Raw genomic sequence first — 15,858 nt, forward strand, 5'->3', positions numbered from 1 at the left:
AATAAACCATTTTGAATTGGTTTTCTTGACTGTCAAAATAATTGGTTAGAACAATCTTGTAACTAGAGCCATAAAATAGTACTTTCTTACAGAGGGCATAACTCCCTCAAAACATACTCAATCAGGACAAATTAAGAGGCTAAAGTCAAACCCCGGATGTGTAGAACATCCAAGTAGTTTTAGTTTCTTTTTATGATTCGTACTCTAAGAGATATAGATTTTTTTTTTAAAACTTGTTAGGTTAAAAATGAGATAGTTCTACAGTCAGTTCTGCTGTCAGGGTAAAAAACTTATGCCCTATTACAGAGGTCATTTTGACATAAAAAATTATGCGAATAAAATAAATAATAGCTCTAAAATCAAGCTCATGATGTGTAGAATATGATAGTGTCCTTATTTGCATTTATTGGACTCGTATTCATTGAGTTATCGAATTTTTCTCGAAACATGTCAGGTTCAAAATGTAAACAACATAACAAAAATTTAAATATACAAATTCTTTATTAATTAATGTTAAGCATGACACAAAAGTCAATTTAATAAGCTTGTTAATTAAACTAACATGATACAATACAATACAACCATTAATCATAAATTTTTTATGCTAAACTACCTAATTTTGAGTACTACTTAGTCATGATTCATAAAAATAATACATAAAAAATTGATTTAGGCATACTTAACAAAATCCTAATCAAACAAATCATACAATTAAACAACCACTATTCACATACTAACATAATTTGTAACATGGATTTACATATCTAAACTACCAAAATATGTTCTTTTTACATGAATTAAAATCCACAATTTGTAATAAGATCTTTTCTCAAACTTCACAATAAATCGAAGATCGAAGATAAAAATCAAAGCTTTGATACCAAATTGATGCAGTGGACAAGAGGATTGCTTATTGACACCCTAACGTAGCTACAAAACTATGAAACTACAAAAAACAAAAATATATAATTTTTTTTTAAAAATCACTAAAAATATTTCATAATTCATTCATCTTCTCTTTTCGGTCTCTCTACAATGAATATTTATAATGAAAAGAGTAAAACCCTAATTCTACTATGGATCTAAGATAGATCTAATCCAAAACTATGATCCAAACATAACTCAAGAACCAATACAGATCCAAAATAAATCCAATATAAAATAAAATCCAAAATAATATCCTAATCTAAGATCCAAACTAAATAATTACAAGAAAACGAAATAAAAAAATAGATCTGAATGAACCCTATGAACCTCTCGCTCCAGCTCCAGCTCTTGCAAAGCTTGGTGGGCATCCCAGCTAGGGGTGGTCATCAAGCCGGGGCATGCTGGCCCAATAAGGGCCTAACAGGCCCAACCGATGTCTTGGCCAGAGCCTGGCCCGAATTGGTCATTATCAGGTTCGGGTCATGATCGGGTCTTTTAAGCCCAACCCAGTTAACAATTCGGACTTGTTGAGCTATACAAGGGCTCAACCCGATTATCTAATTAAACCGGGCCTGACATGATTGGGCCGGGTACCCGAAAGCACGTCGGGCACCCGGATCCATGGCCACCCCTAATCCCAGCTGCCAACTCCCAAGCACGACTTCAAATCAAACACAAATAGAAAGCATTACTTAAAGATTTGAACCACAGTAACTTTTAAAATTCCATTTGATGTTACCTATTTCATGACATTGACAGGTCACGCAGGGCGTGTACCAATTAATAACAATTTTTTTAATGAAGATTAACAACGAAGTAATCCAAGAATTTTTTTTAGCATAAACACATTAATTGGCCCAAGGCTCGAATTTGACTATTGCCCGTGATACTTATCGCATTGGAGGACACTTTACACAGAAATGATATAATTATCTCGATATGAATGAGACCTGTTAAAAATCCCGTCACCTGGGCCTTTCTATTAAGATCAAGTGTAGACTCTGCAATTCCGTGTGCTGATGTCAAATTGCGGCTACATGGTCAAAAGCAAATCCACTTACGAAGCTTTACGTTTTACAACACGCCAACCGGCCTCATCAAGCCTCTTCGTTCTTTCGTTTCTCCCTTCTTCCTTGCTTCTTCCTTCCCAATCCTATAGAGGGCCTTCTCTGGAATTCTAGGTCCCATTCTTCTGTTTTCTTCAAGAACCCATCGAACTTCCTTCCTTGCTCCTCACCCTCTCTCCGATGACCAATTATGGCGGATACCCATCTCAAAGCTACGGCTCATCTGGGGCCTGGCAGGCGCCACCGGCCGTTCATGATGGGTATGGTCGGGTTTATTCCTATGGGCAAGCTTACCCATCTGCACCTCCTGTGGGCTATGGTGGTGGGTATTTTCCTCCGGGGACGTCCCCGGAGATAGTGAGGTGCTTCCAGATGGTGGACAAGGATTTCAGCGGCTTCATCGACGAGAGGGAGCTGCAGGCAGCGCTCTCCTCCGGCTACCACCCTTTCAGCATCCGAACCATACGCCTCCTCATGTTCCTCTTCAACACCACCGGCGATTCTGCCAGAATTGGTGAGGATGAATGAAGCCTTGTTGGTTTCTTATCATGCATCATCAGATACACCCTGCTTTGTCTGGCTTCTTTTTCTCTTCCCCTTTTCCTCATTTGGATGCTGTTTGTTGATTGGTAGTTTTATATGGATGGATGGTGCTTGTCTTTTATGTTGGTATTTCCTTGACGTTATTTTTTCTAGTTTTTGTTAGAATGTTTGATTAAGAAAGGTGCTGTTTGGTTTGGTTGTTGACTGAAAGATATGGTTGGATCTACAACCGACCAGGAAGGATAGAGAATGGTTTTGCTATTTATGTTTCTAAAGAGATCTATTAGATTCTGGGGATGAGATGGTGATGGTTGTGATTGTTAAAGGACTTAAGGTAGGGGAAATTCCATAACATGTTCTTGGGAAAGTCTAGTCATGGGAAATCTGACCTTTTTTATTTTGTTCAAGAAGAAAAAGTAAAGGAAAAGAGAGCTTTTACTGGCTTAGGTTTTTAAGAGAGATTTTTGGCAAGATGATGAATGTTGTAGGTGAGGATTCTGATCATTGTGCGAAATCCTAAGAAAGTCCATAGTTATCCTCCTCAATAATTTCTATTTATTTTTTTGGTTTGAGAGTTGAGACCCATAGCCCGGTGGGGTTTGAGCCCGGACCCCTGGGTTTAGAATAGTGCAACCTTTTAGTGTTGGATTTAGAAATCCACCGAAGGCTAAAGAGGACCGATTTACATGTTCTCGCTAAATCGTTGAAAAAAAATGGAAACAAAGCTTGATGTGGAAGCGTACTTGAATCCATAAGCGCTCTGGCATATCGTTGATGAATATGATCTTTCCGAACTTAGAACTTATATACATGGCCATTTTTCTTTCTCTAAACCTAATGAGAGAGGGGCTGAATTCTCTTTCTGATTATGGGAAGTTTGAAGAGGGAGTCATATAAGGTTTGTGGACCATAACCTAATGTGATTAAGAGTCTGTCTCCAATTCAGCTCATTACAGAATTGTAGACAGAAGATGTCTCTTCACATAGTGTACCGTACCATATGAGATATCATAGGGCTCAACCAGATTAGATTACATAAACCGGGCTTGAACCTAAGACAATCTTACAATGTGTGGTTCAACGTATGTAGGCCTACTCGATTTTGTAACAATCTCTCACTTGGGCCACATACATAACCTTATAATCACACATTCTAACCTTATGAGCTAAAAAATACTCTCTTATCAATTGATATCTCTACCAATCCGGTTTATCCATCATGTCAACATAGAATCAAAACGATCTTCATTACAAATAACGTAATTGGACCTATCAATGATCACGTATATCAACATAACCAAATGACATGGATCAAGTATGGACGTGAATCATGGAAATTACATGCAGTGTGATCAAATATGCTTATTTCCAACTGGTCCTTCCTGAAAACTTTAGTGAGATCACAACATAATGAGTACAAAATAAAACCGAAACTTTAACTTTATACCAAAGTGGCAAAAGGAACTTTATTATATCATAGAACGTCCAGATATAAACTTTCACTAAACCAACATATCATAAAATGATAAGACACCCATGCGAGCAGTATGCTAGTGAAAGACCTTGGGCGGCAAACCTTTAGTAAGCGGATCCACAATCATGGAGTTTGTACCAATACGTTTTTTCGATATTTGACCATTCTACACTGTTTATTTAACAATAAGTAACTTAATGTCAATATGCTTTGACTTCGAGAAACTTCTGTTGTTATTGGAATATAGCACTATTGAATTATTGTCAGAAAATAACTTTAGCGGTCTTTCCACATTATCCAAAATCCGCAGCCCTATGACAAAATTACTTAGCCATATCCAATGGTTGGATGCCTCATAACAAGCTATGAATTATGCTGCCATAGTGGAAGAAGCAATGAGTGTCTGCTTGACACTCCTCCAAGAAATAGCTCCCTTGGCCAATAGAAAAACATAGCCTAACGTGAGTCTGCGACTGTCTTAGCATCCCACAAAGTCAGAATCAGAATACCTAATGATCTCCAACTGATCTGACTTCTAATATGTGAGTATGTAACATTTTGTTCTCTGCAAATATTGTATAACCCGTTTAGCTGTTTTCCAATAATCCATACTTGGGTTACTAAGATATCTGCCTAACATCCCAACAATGTACGCTAAATTCAGACGCATACATACCTGAGCATGCATAAGACTCCCCACAGCTGATGCATAGGGAATATGCTCCATAACCTTAATTTCAGACTGGTGTTTAGGGGCACTGAGCGAGACTAAACTTGTCTCCTTTAGCAACAGGAGTATCTTCTGGTTTACAATCTTTCATGCCATATCTTTCTAGAATCCTTTCGATATAGCTCTTTTGTGATAATCCAAGAACACCCCGAGAATGATCTTGATGTATTTAGATCTCTAATACAAAAGAGGCTCCTCTAAGATCTTTAATTTCAAATTTCTTAGTCAGAAATCTCTTGGTTTCGTGAAGTATGCTTATATCATTACTGACAAGCTATATGTCATCCATATATAAAATCAAGAAAATAAATTTACTCTCACTAAACTTATGGTATATGCATTCATCAACCACATTAATCTCAAAACCAAACGAGATGTTAACTTGATGAAATTTATGATACCACTGACGGAAAGCTTGCTTAAGTTCATAGATGGATTTTTTTAGTTTGCAAACTATTTTCTTGGCATCGCCTGAGATAAAATATTCTGGTTGAACCATATATATTTTCTCTTCGATGTCCTTATTAAGGAATGCAGTCTTAACATCCATCTGATGCAACTCTAAGTCATAATGAGCAACAAGTGCCATCATAATCCTAAAAGAGTCTTTCGTAGAAACCAAAGAGAAAGTCTGTGTAGTCAATGCCTTCCCTTTGAGTAAACCCTTTTGCAACAAGACATGTCTTATATCTTTCCACGTTACCATTTGAATCCTTTTTTATTTTAAATATCCATTTACAACCAATGGATTTCACACCTTCAGGTAATGGGATAAGATCCCACACGTCATTGTCCCTCGTGGATTTAATCTCCTCATGCATTGCTTCAATCTACTTTTGAGAGTTAGAACTTTGTGTGGTTTGATAGAAGTTGATTGAATCATCTTCCTTTAGGCCAATATCACCCTCATGTTCTTGTAGAAAGACAATATAATAATCTTAAATTGTCTTTTTTCTCTCTCTAGTGGATTTCCTTAATGACACTGGTTCGTAAGGAGTAAAAGCTTGATTTTAGATAAGGAGATCTAAAGTATTGTCTTGAATCTTGATCCAAATTTGTGGGAACAATGTCAGGAATGAAAATCCGATCATTATGATCCACAACTGTAGGAAGAGAAAGAGACTTTTCTTCAAAAGCAATATCTTTTACTTTATCACTCCCCCCAAACTCAACACTTTCAAAGAAATAAGTGTTTTTCGTTTCGAAAAATGACTTATTCAAAGGGTCATAAAACGTATAGCCCTTGGATCTTTTAGAATACCCAACAAAATAGCAGCTAACCATTCTGGAATACAGTTTATTTTCATATGGCCTGTAGGGCCTAGCCTCAGCTGGACATCCCCAAATATGAAAGTGTTTCATACTAGGCTTTTTGCCTGTCCACAATTCATATGGGGTCTTGGTTATTGCTTTAGAGGGTATCATGTTCAAAACATAGGCTACAATATTTAATGTTTTTCCCCAAAGGAACTCTGGTAAAGAAGTATGAGAAATCATACTCCTTACCATATCTTTAAGAGTCCTATTTCATCTCTCAGTTATATCATTTATGCTAGGAGTGCCTGACATGGTATACTGAGGGACGATCTTACATTCCTCTAGGAATTTAGCAAAGGGCCCTGGACGTTGTTCACCTGATCTATCATATCTACCATAGTACTTACCACCACGGTCAGATCTGACGGCCTTAATTCTTTTGCCAAGTTGGTTTTCAACTTCAACCTTAAACGATTTGAACACATTCAAGGATTGAGACTTTTCATGAATTAAATATAGGTACCCATAACGAGAATAGTCGTCTGTGAACGTAATAAAATATTGTTGACCATTCCAAGCCGTAGAGAAGAGTTCACAAATATCTATATGAATTAGTTCTAAGACATTTGTTCTCCTTTCTACACCTAATTTCTTTTTGTTTGTTCTTTTTCCTTTTTATACACTCAACACAAACCTAAAGGTCAGTGAAATCAAGAGAATAAAAAATCTCACTTGACACAAGCCTTTAAATCCTTTGTTTAGAAATATGATCTACGCGCTTATGCCATAATAATGCGGAATTCTCATTTTTTAATTTTCGTTTTGTACCACGAAAACTTAAAGCCAAGGTTTCATTATATGAGACAACCATATTAAGCAAATAAAGGTTATCAACCATTGATAAAGAACCAGTCTTAATAAGTTTTGAATCAAGAAATAATTTAAATTCATTATTTTCAAATAAACAAGAATAACCATATTTATCTAAAATGAAAATAGAAACCAAATTCTGCCTAAAAGATGACACAATATATACTTCTTTCAAATCTAAATAATTTTTAGTCTTTAATAGTAACCTAGATGTCTCTATTGCCTCAACTTCAATTGTTTTGCCATCACCCACATAGATGAATCTTTAAATATCAATTGACAGCCAACAACTTAGGCAACCCTGCATAGACACATTTATATGAGTGATAGCACCAAAATCCATCCACCAAGTGTGTTCGGGCATATTAATTTTAGAACAAACCAAAGTAAAAAATGTATCTTTCTTCTCACGCCAGGCATGATACTTGGTACAGTCTTTCTTCATGTGACCCTCTCATTTGCAAAAGAAACAACTAGACTTTGGATCCTTATGCGATTGAGGGTTAATTGCAGCTTCCTTAGTCATTTTTTTTCTTAAACCTGTCCTTAGAGGTTACTATCAAATGAGCACTTTCTGTCTTCTCTTGCTTCATCCTATCCTCTTCTTGCACAAAATGTGAAATAAGCTCATTAAGAGTCTATTTTTCCTTCTTGCAGTTGTAACTAACCTTAAACTGACTGTATTGTGCAGGAAGGGATATCAAAACCAAGTGCACGAATTAGTCCTCCGACAACTCTAACTTTAGTGCCTTGAGTTTTTAAGCAGGATGAGACATCTCCATAATGTACTCCCTAACGTTTCCTTTCTCCTTATACTTCATTGAGACAAGACTCGAAAGAAGAGTATTTGTCTTCGCCTTTTTGTTTTTTGCAAAACGCTTTTCAATTTCTTCAAGAAAACGTTTGGCATTCACCTCTTCGGATATAGTGCTCCTGAAGGATTCAGGAATTGCGCGTTTCATGATCATGAGACTCATGCGATTATATCAATCTCACCGCTCGGAGTTTTTTTATCCATAGCAGAACTCTTATCCGTAAGAGTAGGTGGTTGATCTTCTCGTAGTGCAAGGTCCAAATCCATACGTCTAAGAACAATCATGACATTATCTTTCCAGTTCTTAAAATTGAAACCACTCAAAACAAGGATAAAATTAATATTTACAGATATCGTAAAAACAGAGGTATTAACTGAATAAAGAACAAACAAGCTCATGATTAACATACATTTTTTACATGCAATAACATAAAATAACATATTTAAACAGTGGTGAACCCCATAACAAGATATCCAGCACAACATTGACACTTAGTCTTTGGAAAAAAGTGTCAACTTGTAAATGACATATTCTATACAGTAATCAAAACATGGATAATTAGTCCTGTCTAGGGATGGCAGTGGGGCGGGGTGGGGGACAAGGTCTCCACCCCCGCTCTGCCTCAAGATTAGAACCTCCATCCCCGGCGGGGATGAATTTTAACCTCCACCCCGCCTTCATCCCCGTTTCATGTCCTCCATCCCCGGTTCAAACAGGGATGAAGCGAGGCGGGGCGGGGATGAGGCGGGGAAAAAGTGGCAGGGATGGGGCGGGGCTGGGATGAGGCGGGGATCGTGGCGGGGCGGGGAAAAGGGTACGTCCATCCCCGAACGGGGATGGGTTTTAACCTTCGTTCCCGCCTCCATCCCAGTTTCATACCCTTCATCCCCAGTCCAAACGGGGCAAGGCGGGGTGGGGCGTCGCTTTCTCCCGGTCCACTGCCATCCTTAGTGTTGTCAAACACTGAGCCTTTCTTTGGACTGACTCATTATTCACATAAAAAACCGAATAATTGTCCCATATTTATTACTGAAACTATATATTTAGGTTAAGCCAAATAATAATCTTCCTTTGGGACAATCACTATTCGCATAAAACATCACAATATTTCAAAACGAACTAATCTTCGCAATACTTTGACAACGTATTGATTCAACTAATTCAATTTAGAATATTGGACCAAGAATAAAAAAACAATACCAACGTTCAAATATGTCAATACATGCATATGAACAATAAGGCAAACTCAATAATGTACATGAGCCGAAAAGTAACCGTAAACCGGCCCACGAAAGCGACCCATAATGCACGCCAAAAAAAACCTTGAACAGTAAAGCCCTTAATTCAAAATTTTTTATTGCCAAGTATATGCATGAATCCTGCCAATCAGGCCTGGCCGAACCCACTTGTAGGTCCCATAAGTGGTCTGACCTGGATTGGGTCAGTCCCAACAATCGCATAAGGCCAGGTGCTGGCCCAAAATATAAGATCAGGTCTGACTCGGTTCAGCCCCCTCAAATCTAAATGGGGCAGCTTTGGCCGACTCGGTCCCTGACCGGGCACCGAGTCGGCTCAGGTTGTAGGTGAGGGCACAACCCAGCAAGTGCAGGACCAAACCAGTCCTGTGCACATGGGCTAAAACGACCAGGTCCGGCTGAGCCGACTAAGGATGGCGTCGAATCGGCCTGATTCAATCTATAAAAGGGCCGAACCAGCCCGCTGGAAGGCCGAACCAGCCTACAGAAAAGGGTTGAACCGGTCTGACCGGATGAATCGACTAATGGCATGGTAATGTCTCGGGTAAAACGAAATGGCTCAAGGTTGAATCAGCCCTAAGCACACCCGGGTCACACAATCATTCGACTACGAACCGAACAAGTTCGGGATATGGCCGTTTTAGCCAGATGGCCCTTCCGTCCGATCCATAGGGAGAGGAAAAGCTCAACGGCCCTCCCGTCTGGCAAGCTGAAAGGGGAAAACCCTATGTCGCACGACGACAATCCGATGTTTCCAATGGATTGTCGCAAAAAAAAAATAGGGAAAAAAACAAAACATACAAAGTCATATGTTTCAACGATTCAACGGGAACAATAACTCTGATACCAATTGTTGTATTTAGAAATCCACCAAAGACTAAAGAGGACCGATTTCTACTTCTCGCTAAATTGTTGAAACGAAAACAAAAACAAAACTTGATGCGGAAGCGTACCTGAATCCATAAGCGTTCCGGTAGATTGTTGACGGGTATGATCTTTTAAAACCTATATACGTGTCCCTTTTCCTTTCTCTAAACCTAATGAGAGAGCGACCAAATTCTTTTTATGATTATAGGGAGTTTGAAGAGAGGGTCATTATATAAGGTTTAGGGACTATAAACTAATGTGATTAGGAGTCTCTCTTCAATTCAGCCTATTATAGAATTATAGACAGAAGAGGTCTCTTCACGTAGTGTACCATACCATATGAAATATCACAGGGCCCAACCGGATTAGATCACATAAACCGGGCCAGAACCTATGACAGTCTTATAATGTGTGATTCAACGTATGTAGGCCCACACGATTTTCTAACATTTAGGCTTTAACCAGTCTAGCTTGTCACATTCGATCCCTTTTTTGGCATTTTCTTGGTTGTATTTCTGATTTACACATCATACTTAATCTTTTCTATATCATTTAATGGAATATTGTGGTTTTTGTTATATTTTTTCTTATTGTTTTCATTCTTTTTTTTCTTAATTTTTCGTGGTCTCTTCATTCAAATGTATGAGTTATGAGTTATGACATTTCTACTTATGGTCTGAAACTCTTAGATCATGTTCAATTGCTGTTAAAGTGGAGCTAATTTCATCTGTGGTTCGTTATTGTGTATAGGACCCAATGAGTTTGTGGCGCTTTGGACTTGTCTGGGACAATGGCGAGTAAGTGGCTTTTATTTTGAGCTTCTGTTATTTTTATCTTTATTCTGATTATAATTATTTCTTGGTTAGAATGTTTCTTTCTATTCATAGGAGTCATGCATACATGGACTCTTCATCCAAGTAATAGATGGCGATCAGTCCACCTATCACATGAAGTATACTGTGATTTTTTATTTGGGTGGTGTATTCAAATTGTGAACTATGGGTAAATCTGCACGCTTCATCCCTTGGATGGAGAGTGCACAGAGGCCAAGCAAAGAACATCGTTCCTCTAATTGTCACAGAATAGGAGCTCTTCTATTCCAAAATGTTTGAACAGGCTTGTGCGTGAGGAAAATAGTACTTGATGGTTTAGTTACATCAAATAGCTTCTTAGAAGGTTGTTCATGTATTGGATAATGCTTGGTGCTCAGTAATCATGCTAAACAGATCAAATCCATCTTAAGATGCCCTTTTCCATAGGAAATCTGTGCTTATTTTGGTCTTTCTTATCCAGCACATTGTGGGTGCTATCACTTGCATGGGTTTGGCCTAGTCCTCTATCGAGAAAAGGACCAAAATCTATATATCCTTACTCTTATTTGACGGTTTCAGGACCTGACCCCACTATGCCAGTAATATCCAGTTGCCATTCAGATTTCTGGACTGATGTTAGAAATCCGCTTATTATATAGTTGTTCCCTTGGGGGGTGTTTAAATCGCTGTCCTGCCCTGTCTGCAGGATGCCCGCTGTGTGGGGCCCATGTGCATCTGTGCACCCATGCAAACACTTTACGCATGGACAGGCAGGACAATATGTCCAGTGGATAGTTTTTTGCTGTCCCAAAGTGTTCCGGCCCTCACCCTAGAACAGGGAGGACAGGATAATGTGGACACCTGGCAATAATAATAATAATAATAATAATAATAATAATAATAATAATAATAATAATAATAATAATAATAATAATAATAATAATAATAATATTCTTGTGCATTCCGGCCTGTTCGCTTCTCCCCAGATTGTCTATGGACAGGATACACTGTCCTTGTCCTCCCCTGTCTGCGAATCAAACACCCCCTAATGTTTCATGAAAACAGGGTTCACTGTGGCCCTTGTTGGGATCACTAGGCTTTGGCTAGTATTAAAGAAATGTTCATTAATAACTGCAGGTCGGGAAAGACCTTGAAAATTGTGTTTGTAGATTTTTGAAATCTTTAGAAAAAATGCTACCATTTGGTAATGTGGTTTGAGTGGATATGTTGGAAGATATGTCCTGGGAAACCGTACAGGTCGGGAAAGACCTTGAAAATTGTATTTGTAGATTTTTGAAATCTTTAGAAAAATGCTACCATTTGGTAATGTGGTTTGAGTGGATATGTTGGAAGATATGTCGTGGGAAATCGTACTTTGTAGTTTCTGCTGTCCTTCTAAAGAGTATTACCATTGATGAAATATAGAAAGATGGACTGGAATCATGTGAAAAAAGCATCTTGATGTTATATAGTTTTACTACTGGGAGAATGGGTTGTAAAGCTTGCACGGTTGGCAAAAATTGTATGTCAAAAGTTTAGTTGACCAATTAGATGAGGAACTCAAGAGACATGTCTTATTTAATTTGGAAATGAGAATCCAATTTGATGAATTCTTTAAACCACTGAAAGTAGCTGTTTGTTATGGAAGACGATCATTGCATGAATTATGTGGTAAATATTGCTTAAGCTGGTGAATGATGTGCAAACTAATTTCTTAGTTGATTAGAATTGAACTAATAATCTATCAGCTCATCACAATGGATTATTTTCTCTTTTTTGTCATTGAAATTTTCATCAATCCAACCACTAAGGGGCCATCTTGACAACATGCATATCCTCCCACATCCCAATCATTTGTTCCAGATCCATTAGAATCACTAACCCATTTCCACGAAATTTAGGGCTTTTGTCATCCATGTTGAAAGATTAAGATTTGCTATTTTTTAAATCGGTCACAGGAATTTTCTCTTATTCCTTTGCCAGGGGTTTGAGAATGATGCTTGGATAAGTAACATCTAGGTAACAGTAACGATTTCCCTTTTTTCTTACTCTCATTAAAGGCTTCTAAAATTAGTCATGGTTACACTTACTAACACTGAGACCTTAGCAAATTCTAATATGTTATCAAAGATTACTAATTTTAATTTTTCCATGATACACTAAACATTCAGATGCAGAATTTTATTTTTCATAAGTGATATGTGAGTATGCAACTGGGAAGAGTTCTCGTTCCAGATAATCTAATCTACTGCTCTATTCTTATGATTTTCAGGCTATCTTTGAAAGATTTGATAGGGACAGGAGTGGGCAGATTGATTTAGGGGAATTGCGAGACGCTCTACTCAGTCTGGGCTATGCAGTTCCACCTACGGTTCTTGAAGTCTTGATGTCCAAGTATGAAAACAATGGGCTTAATTTTGACACTTTTGTTGAGTAAGTCAATATCACTAGCTCTTTCCATAACTTTTGAATCTTGTAATGATTGATGACTAATATTTCATTCTGTTGTTTGTCTGGTTTGCAGGTGTGGGTTGATTGTAAAGGTAAGCGACAACTTTTTATCTCAACTGTGGTTGTTCACCAAAATTTTGAATAAGTAGGGGATTTCAGGTGTAATGTCTGCTATAACCAAGATGGGGTTTACCTATGGGAGTGTAATGTGAAATTGGTATGTGGGACTACCTCCACCATGCAGCCACTTCATTGACTACAATCCCACTGATATTTCCATCTCTGGCTTGTTAAGACTTTACCATGCATAATTGGAACCAAGGTTTTAATCAGAACACTACCAAAAAATCCTGTGGACGTTATTCATAGTGCAGAGCCAACTGTTTGATCAGCCTCTTGATAGAAGTGATATCAGGTCCACATTGGGCCTAGTTGCAAGAAGAGAATGTTTGTTCTGTTACGAGAACCTTTTCTTTTTCGGGTTATGTCATCAACTATGATATGTTTAAACCATACTGTGAAAAAATGGTCAGGTACTACAGCTGTCAGCCATATATTTAGGTTCCCCCAACTGAGAATTGCTTTGATATTTATATTTTTTTCTAGGCAACAGCAACTTCACCAAGTCAACTTCTTGATTTTGGACAACATTTTGATCAATATCTGTATTAGGTATTGGATTGCATTAAACGAGGGTTGGTTTGTAGGGGGGAGGCATACCATGTCACTCATAGGCTTGATTTTCTTTTGTGTTCAACTCAGTTGAATATGTCCTCAAAACCATGCCAATCAGGATTTTGAAATAACCATCTGGTCTCAGCAATCGGTTGCCTTTAAACTCTCTTTCAAAGTTCATATCATGATTCTATGGTTTGGAAATCTTCAATCTTTGTTAATCAAGGTAGTGTTACTCGATGGCAGCAGCTAGTTATCTCAGTTCGTGTTCATGTTTATATCATTTTTTTTCTTCACAGGGATTGACTGAGAAGTTCAAGGAGAAAGATCCACGCTATACAGGTTCTGCTACTGTATCATATGAAGCCTTCATGTTGATGATCATTCCATTCATTGCGAGCTAGAACCATCACTGGAACTCTCCCCGGTTGGTTTCTTTGTCTAATGAATTTTTATTTTTGTTCACAACTATTGGGGAGGTTGGTTATGTAACGGAGTCGTTGTCTGTGTTCTGTGTTGACAAAAGAGGTGAAATGTAGATACATCCTGTATAGTAACAGTTTTGTAAATGCATTCTGAGTGAACATGGTATGCTCTTTTGTACCTCCTCTTTGTGTGCTATCCAGTACATTCTCAACATTATGCATCTGTGTGTGCATCTCCGTGAGCTCTCTCTCTCTCTCTCTCTCTCTTGCACGCGCGCACACACACACACACACACCCACACCCGTGCACGCACACAGACATGCACAAATGTGGACGTGCGGCATTGTTACCCTTGTGAAATTCAATATTGATGCAAATTTAGCCACTTTTAAAGCCTTACAGCGAAGGTGGACGCTATATCTTCCAAACTAGTCCTTGTGAAATTAATTTTTTATGCAAAAGCAGCCGTTTGAAGGCTTTATATGCATAATGATGCTTGAGTATAGGGCTGGGAAATAAGCCGAGCCCCTCGTGGCTCGGCTCATGTTCATCTTGTAAAGAGCTTGTTCAAACTCATAAAATAGGCTCGGCAAGCTGAATATGAACAATAAGTACTTGGCTCAACTTGTGTAATAAGCTCATTAGGTATTAAAAAATATATTTTACATGTATTTGTTTTAATCCTGTTTCTTTCACCTCTAAACCAATGTATTTTTTTCTATAAACTCGGGCTCATTATGAGCGTGAACTCGACTTGGCTCGTTACAATATTACTTTAAGCTTGCCTCTATGCTTGCATGTTACTGGCTTTGTTCTTTGCATGAGACAAGCTTTGGGACTATGTAGCCAAATCTTACATAAAATAGTGAAATGCTAGTCTTATTTTCCAATCGTTTGTTTTCTAAAACTCTACTTTCTCAATTTGATATCTATTGCTATGACGTTCGTCTTAGAGATGTTACGGTTGGTCATTATCAATCAGGGCACATTGTTTAATTTCAGTTTCAGATCGTCTTACATTCGCTCCATAATATGCAGCACCGAGACCATAAATGATGACGCAACGTCTATGCTTTTTGGATTGGGTGTCTACATGTTCATGCATTCTTGAACCTAACCACTAAGGATCTATAAGGTTCAGTGGATTTCTCTTGAAAGCATTATATATAAATGGATTATAGTGGTGTTTTTCATCATTAGAATTGTACAAAATTAATTAATGCATACTTTTATTTTTTTATCTGAATTTAGATTTTCGAATCCACTCTTTGATCCAATTTTTTATCCTAATCCACTTTCGGATTTTTTTTTAAAGGCAAGCTTGGGTTAGGCAGACCCCCACCGGTTACACAACATATCATTGGTTTTTTCTCAACATACGATGATGTGCACTAACAACTCCTACCAAACCAACGAAGCCCCATTGGTAGGATTTTTATTTTTAAATGAGATTCATTTAGTTATTTTATACTTGTGAGCTAAATTTTAGTATTTATTTAAGGTCTTGTATTGGATCTTTTCTATATATATAGCATGTTTCTCAAGATCTTGGTTTTGGGATCCATATCCACTTTCATGATTTAGATCTATTTGAAATTAATCTTCATTTATTTTCACTTATTACACATGCAAGTTGAATCTTATTTGTTGTATTTATTTAAGATCATTATTAATTTTTGGATCGGTCA

At 37.7% G+C, this 15,858-nt stretch overlaps 1 protein-coding gene across 1 annotated transcript; it reads left to right on the forward strand.

Moving 5' to 3' along the window:
* The first annotated feature begins 1,938 nt into the window (after positions 1 to 1,938).
* LOC149848729 (putative calcium-binding protein CML50) lies at positions 1,939 to 14,390 on the forward strand. The gene is made up of 5 exons (XM_089997166.1): positions 1,939 to 2,508; positions 10,557 to 10,603; positions 12,891 to 13,051; positions 13,143 to 13,161; positions 14,044 to 14,390. The coding sequence occupies exons 1-5, from the start codon at positions 2,175 to 2,177 to the stop codon at positions 14,146 to 14,148; spliced, it is 666 nt and encodes a 221-aa protein (XP_089853292.1). The 5' UTR covers positions 1,939 to 2,174; the 3' UTR covers positions 14,149 to 14,390.
* The last annotated feature ends 1,468 nt before the right edge of the window (positions 14,391 to 15,858 follow it).

The sequence above is a fragment of the Nuphar pumila genome, chromosome 1 (assembly GCF_984573655.1).
Source record: "Nuphar pumila chromosome 1, dmNupPumi1.hap1.1, whole genome shotgun sequence".
NCBI lineage: Eukaryota > Viridiplantae > Streptophyta > Magnoliopsida > Nymphaeales > Nymphaeaceae > Nuphar > Nuphar pumila.